This window comes from Nanorana parkeri, unplaced genomic scaffold (genome assembly GCF_000935625.1).
Source record: "Nanorana parkeri isolate BGI_ZX_2015 unplaced genomic scaffold, ASM93562v1 scaffold1130, whole genome shotgun sequence".
Taxonomy (NCBI): Eukaryota; Metazoa; Chordata; class Amphibia; order Anura; family Dicroglossidae; genus Nanorana; species Nanorana parkeri.
The window spans coordinates 431,506-438,584 of NW_017307398.1; the positions used below are offsets into that span (position 1 = coordinate 431,506).

Below are 7,079 nucleotides of genomic sequence, written 5' to 3' on the forward strand. Positions count from 1 at the left end.
AGGTGAAGTCACAGCTCTATGCAGAATATTGGGAGTTTTTCAGGCAGGCTTTGATGACGCGGTCCAATTTGCCTACAGGTATGACAGATACAGTATTGAAGGCTACTTAGTTTACTGTTACTTTCTGGGACTGGTGGACTGCATAGGCTATTTAGTTACAAAGGTGAACTAACCCTTTAACTTGTGAAATGGAAACATTTGTATCAAGAGATGAACTAAAAGTCAAATCTCATCTCCATTGTATTGTTATAAGTGACAGTGTAACCCAGGCAGTGCTGTACTCTACTAGGACTCACCTATTGGGGGTGATATGTGTTTGGAACATGCTACACAGCAGAAAGGCCACTGTCCCAGGAGCAGACACCCTCATCATGGCCCAATTCCTGAAGCTGGGGGACAAAGATTGGGCCAACCCTGACATAGTCCTCGTCTAGGGACAGATTGCCTTCTTACCTTCATATTGTAGATCAAACAGTACAAGCAGGAAAGGGAAGAAAGACAGGAGCTTCTGTGCACAGGCGCTGGGTGACACCATACTGGAGGAGAGTGTCTGCCTGTACTCTATACAACTGACAAGTTGTGACACCGAGTCCGTACCACCGCTGCCTGCCTGTCCTCTATGAACGGACCCTTGTATGGGCAGTCTTCCTGTACACACTGACAACCCACCGTCCGGTACCACTTCAACTAGTTCCCAGTAAGTTGAGCCCTGATCGTGGTGAGCTGTGATTGGACAGCCCGATCCTGGGACAGCCCTTCATTTCTGATAGGGTAACGTGGAGCCTCAGCTTGGAGAGAGGATGAGCCATGGCCCCGCCCACCTCTTCGCTTTCCTAACAAGAAAAACACGCTGTTCCGGCTTCGCCGCCTAATGACGTCACGTCCACGTTCCAGCTGTTGTCAGAAAATGAAGGGAGCGTGAAATGTGTGCGGTGCTATGTAGTGTGTGTGTGTTCGGCGTATTATACAGTGCGTGTGCAGTGTTATGGACAGTGTATTATACGGTGTGTTATACAGTACGTGTGCAGTGTTATGTACGGTGTATTATAAAGTACATGTGCGGTGTTATGTATGGCGTATTATACACCGCGCATGCAGTGTTATGTACGGCGTATTATACAGCTCGTGTGCGGTGTTATGTAAGGTGTATTATACATCGCGCGTGTGGTGTTATGTAAGGCGTATTATACAGCGCACGTGCGGTGTTATGTAAGGCGTATTATACAGCGCGCGTGCGGTGTTATGTAAGGCGTATTATACAGCTCGTGTGTGGTGTTATGTACGGCGTATTATACATCGCGCGTGCGGTGTTATGTACGGCGTATTATACATCGCGCGTGCGGTGTTATGTACGGCGTATTATACAGCGCGCGTGCGGTGTTATGTAAGGCGTATTGTACAGTGCGTGTGCGGTGTTATGTACCGCGTATTATACAGCACGCGTGCGGCATTATGTACAATGTGTAGCACTGTGTGCTGTACTTTGTAGTTCTGCGTTCTGTATCTTGTAGGTGTACAGTGTATTGTACCTGTGTGTGCAGTGCTATGTACCGTGTGTGCTGTGGACTGTGCATTCATCTTATCATGTTCTCTTCTCTGCCCCTGTACAGATATTGTGATTTTAGCCATGAACTGTCCTGCTGCAACTGACATTGGCCATTGTCCTGCTGAAAACTGACATCCTGCAACCCTCTGTATTATAGTACAGTAAACTCCCCGTTATCCGGCATCCACAGGGATTGGTAGATTTCGGATAAATGTCGTTTCTGGTTGCTTGAGAGCTACTATTAAAAACAGGTCTATCTAATGTCATAACCCATATTATACCATACCATAAACTCTGTATTGACTTCATATTAATATTGAAATAAAGTAAAAATAAAAGACAAATTACATTAAAAAGACAATTAAGACAAATACACATTTCCAGGAGAATACATGCTGCAGATCAGCAGAATAGTAAGTACACACGGGATCTTTTTTTTTTTTTTGGGTTAGATGAGAGTTCTGGTTAGTTGAATACCCGATAACTGAGAGCTTACTATATTTTTATTTTAACCAACGACTGATCAACTTTGCTGATGTCTTGGCTGAGCAGAGAGCTGATGTTCTCTTTTATGGCTCTGGCCTGGCTCCGTTTCTGTTTGTAAAGCACTATGCAAACTGTTGCTATTATTTAAATACTGCACAGTGTGTGCTACTGCCTTCTGTACTGTGTGTGCACTGCTGCATTTCTATAGTGCTGATAATTTACACAGTGCTTTACATTCACATCAGTCCCTGCTCCTCTGTAGTCAAATCATATGCACGGGTGAAAACACTGTCCTGGAGGCCAGCAGTGCTCATCCATTACCATTATAAGGAAGCATTCCGGTTGGACAATATTTAAGAATTAGAAGTAATTGCTCACTTGATCATGGTTTTTAAAGAGAAGCTCTTGATCTTCGATTGAGAAAAAAGGATATAAAGACAAATATTTACGCTATGCGTATCAGAGAGCCGAATGCATTCACAGAGAACGTACTATACACCGCGCATGCAGTGTTATGTACGGCGTATTATACAGCTCGTGTGCGGTGTTACGTAAGGCGTATTATACAGCGTGGGTGCTGTGAAAACTAATAAAATAAAAAAATCCAGAAGAGACATAAATAATGATCAAAAAGTAAGATTGGTTGTTACATATAACAACCAATATAGATCATTTTCGAGTATTCTGTCAAAACATTAGCACTATGTAAAGAAAGATGTAAGAATTTCGAAATTTATCTCCGAAAATCCAGGAATTTCATATAGAAAATGCCAGTCCTTAAAGGACAAACTGGTAAAAAGGGAGTACATTGGAAATGGAAAAAATGTTTGTTGTAAATACCGAAAAGTGCCAAAAATGCACTATGTGTAAATATATCAAAACAGGTAAAACGGTATGTACTCCAAAAGGTTTACAAATTACGTCTAAACATTTTGTAAATTGTAGTCGCATTGCTCCTTTGCCAATGCGACATGGACATGTATTATGTTGGAAAAACAAAACGCACGATGAAAAAAAGAATCTCTGACCATATTGGTGATATTACAAAGGGAATGTAGATGGATTAATTACACTACATCATATGAATTGCCAGGTATCAATGAGGCAAGTCATTTTAGTTTTTTGTAATTATAGTTTATAATTGATATCCTCACTGATCGTGGTTGCGGATACACAGGTATATGAGAATTTGCAATAAATTATATTTATATATATTAGGGATGTCCCGATACCCCTTTTTTAAGACCAAGTACAAGTACTTCCCCTCATGTACTTGCTGATACCAATTACCGATACTTTTTCTTAAAGGGACAGGTGACATTTTTAGAACAATAAAACATTTAAACTATTCATGTTTTCAACCATGATCGTGTGGGACCGCCCAGGCGGTATTGCGGCGGGAGACCGCACAATCTGCCTGGGGCGAATGGAGTGCCATTATTTTCTAATGGCACCCCAGTCGTGCCCTGCCCGTGCGGTTGCACACGATCGCTGTTGAAAACACTGTGCGTTTATTCGCATGCAGATGATGGGGCAGTGGTGCTGGTTTTCATTTTTTTCAATTTTTATTTACTTTGTAAACATTTTTATTTTTCATTTATTTTATTATTTTTACTTTATCGTCTTTTTATTTTTATTACATTTTTAATCAGTTGTTGTTTTTTCACTTTATTTTATTATTTTTTACTTTTCCTAACTCTTTTTTTTCACTTAACTTTATTGCTATCACACAAGGGATAACAAACCCCTGTGTGATAGCATTTGAAGGTAACAGGTATTCTTTATTGGCACTGTCACCTCCAACACAGGAGTTCTAGCACAGCACTGTGCTAGAACTCCTGTGACAAGAACGAGTCGGGGACAGAGATTATGTCCCGGGCGTCGGGCAATACGAAATCAACAGTGATGCTGAAGCATCGGCGTTAGGTACTGGGGCATTTTCACAAGTACGAGTACTTGTGAAAATGCCCTGTATCGGGCCCGATACCGAAGCTAGCATCGGTATCGGGACATCCCTAATATATATATATACACACTGTATGTGTGTGTGTATGTATATATATAATCTAGTAAGCTTTTTGGGAAACCTATTTGTGAGTATTCCAAGTCCTGTGTCATCTTCTCATTGAAAGAAAAACATTTTTTATATACATTTTGGGTTTAAATGAATATGTTTGGAGCATGCACCCCCCTCCAAAATGGAGTTTAAGAGGAAGTGAACTTCTGTATAAAAATTGCATTGGATGAACTCCTTATTCCCACGCCCCCCTGAGGAAGCCCTCAATGTAGGGCGAAAGCATGCTAAAGGGAGACCAGCGTGAAGCTGGTGTGTGTCCTGCAGGACGATCTGGTCATTTAATTTTGGTGACACACTTAACAAATCTGAATATATCAGCTGAGAGACCAACACGAGTCAGGATATCAATCTGCCACACTTACCTGTTTCCTGTCTGGGACAAGTCGAGACATGGCCGGGATATAGCTAAGTATCTGACTGGGTTGCATTTGTGATGTTTCACTGATCTTGCTGCACATTGTCCCTTTCTGTGAGCTATGTGCACTTCACAGTTTGATCCAGCATGGAGCCTTGATTGCTGTTCGGCCACACTCTTACATCTTACAGTATTGACTCATTGCACTTGGCTATCAATCTCATGCTTGGCTTGTGATGCACATTGGGCTTTCCCATGAGCTATGTGAACCGCACAGTTTGATCCAACATGGAGCCTTGATTGTTTGCTGTTCAGCCACACGGATTATATTTTACAGTGTTGACTCATCGCATCTCCATGTTTGGCTTGTGTTACACATTGTGCTTTCTTATGAGCTACACTATATTGCCAAAAGTATTGGGACGCCTGCCTTTACATGCACATGAACATTAATGGCATCCCAGCCTTAGTCCGTAGGGTTCAATATTGAGTTGGCCCACCCTTTGCAGCTATAACAGCTTCAACTCTTCTGGGACGGCTGTCCACAAGGTTTAGGAGTGTGTCTATAGGAATGTTTGACCATTCTTCCAGAAGCACATTTGTGAGGTCAGGTACTGATGTTGAACGAGAAGGCCTGGCTTCTGCTCGAATTCATCCCAAAGGTGTTTTATCAGGTTCAGGTTAGCTCTCTGTGCAGGCCAGTCAAGTTCCTCCACCCCAAACACGCTCATCCATGTCTTTATGGACCTTGCTTTGTGCACTGGTGCACAGTCATGTAGTAACAGGAAGGGGCCATCCCAAAACTGTTCCCACAAAGTTGGGAGCATGAAATTGTCCAAAATGTCTTGGTATGCTGATGCCTTAAGAGTTCCCTTCATTGGAACTAAGGGGCCAAGCCCAACCCCTGAAAAACAACCCCACAACCTCCCTCCACCAAACGTTACACTTGGCACAATGCAGTCAGGCAAGTACAGTTCTCCTGGGAACCGCCAAACCCAGATATGTTTATACGAGTGCCAGAGAGAGAAGTGTGATTCATCACTCCAGAGAACACGTCCCTGCTTCTCTAGAGTCCAGAGGTGGCGTGCTTTACACCACTGCATCCGACACTTTGCATTGCACTTGGTGATGTAAGGCTTCGATGCAGCTGCTCGGCCATGGAAACCCATTCCATGAAGCTCTCTACGCACTGTTGTGCCAATCTGAAGGCCACACGAGGTTTGGAGGTCTACAGCTATTGACTCTGCAGACAGTTGGTGACTTCTGCGCACTGTGTGCTTCAGCATGCGCTGACCCTGCTCTGACAGTTTAAGTGGCCTATCACTTCGTGGCTGAGTTGCTGTTGTTCCCAGTTGCTTCCACTTTGTTATAATACCACTAACAGTTGACCGTGGAATATTTAGACGTAACCACTACGTCCAGAGGTCAGTCTGGGGCCACGAGAGAAGGGACTCCAGGTATGACTGAAGATAGAGGGTCACCTGTGCTGAAGAATTGGTTCTACTGTCAAATTCATATGTATGGAATCATATATCCCACCATGCATTCTCACATCCACATATGTACATGTTTGCGTGTCCATACTAATGGATGCTGCATAGAGCCCAAACCCCAATTAATGTAGCGTGTACAGTAGTGAACCAATATACCATCCATACTGTGTATCCCTATGTGAATCTACCTAAATTTGTTTACAAGTGATACTGTCCCATTGTTCAATTAAGTGGTAAAAGATTTTGAACCAGTGCTTATACGTCTGTATCTTACTCTTTACCCACATTGTTGAACTTTAAAAAAAGATTAAATATGTGCATATGTCTCAAAAATTATGTAAGTGCGTGCATCCAATTTGGAACATTGTTTGCTGTTCAGTCACATTGCGCACACTCCAAAGTGTAACATCTTGCAGCATTGATTTATCGCACCTGGATACCTCATATTTGGCTTTTTTTTTTAAATGGTATCTTGTTTGGTTGAATACATTCATACGACTTGTTCATATGAATACTTTCTATGTGGCATTACTATCTGCAGGGGATTATCCTATGGTCATCACACAATATGGACTCTTTCTATATCAGGTGGTGTGTGTGGTTTTTTTTCTTCATCACGCTTTTTCTAAGTGTGATGTCACTATTAGTGCTATGCTATTACTATTTTTATAGCTTGAATATCAAGTTAATTTGGTTTATTGTTCCATGCTTGATCTTTTCCATATGTGGTCTGGCCAGACCCTCCAGTAACTGATTTGTGTCCCACAAGGTATAGATAAACTAGCAGGACACATGCATAACATTTTAACTCATGCAGGACACGTGCATAACATTTTAACTCATGTGTTTGTTTTGTTATTTAATAAACTGTTATACATTTTTAGCAAGTTTCTTTGATTCCCAAGGAGTACATCTTATTTTCTATACATTACTTGAGTTTAATACCCCTTGAGAATTATTTTGATTAGATTTTTGAAGCATTAGTAAGCTTTGGGAGCTTTGACCACTTTGGTTCACCCTTTATGGTGGCCCCATTATATTTTTTCACAGTAAAGAGGTGAGCGGTGTGACGCACAGTACAGAGGTCAGGGTGGCCCCCCAGCCCAGTCCGTCCCTGGAGGA

General features: G+C 42.2%; 1 protein-coding gene across 2 annotated transcripts in view; it reads right to left on the minus strand.

The window, feature by feature from the left end:
• The window catches only part of DNAJC3 (DnaJ heat shock protein family (Hsp40) member C3), a 48,679-nt gene extending 47,934 nt beyond the window's left edge, over nt 1-745 (minus strand). Inside the window, exon 1 of one of the 2 annotated variants that reach the window (XM_018568047.1) lies at nt 454-745. In XM_018568047.1, coding sequence (XP_018423549.1) covers nt 454-535 — 82 coding nt within the window. In that variant the 5' untranslated portion in view covers nt 536-745. The remainder of the gene's footprint in view (nt 1-453) is intronic. The other variant, XM_018568048.1, reaches the window with a different exon arrangement.
• Between the last annotated feature and the right edge of the window lie 6,334 nt (nt 746-7,079).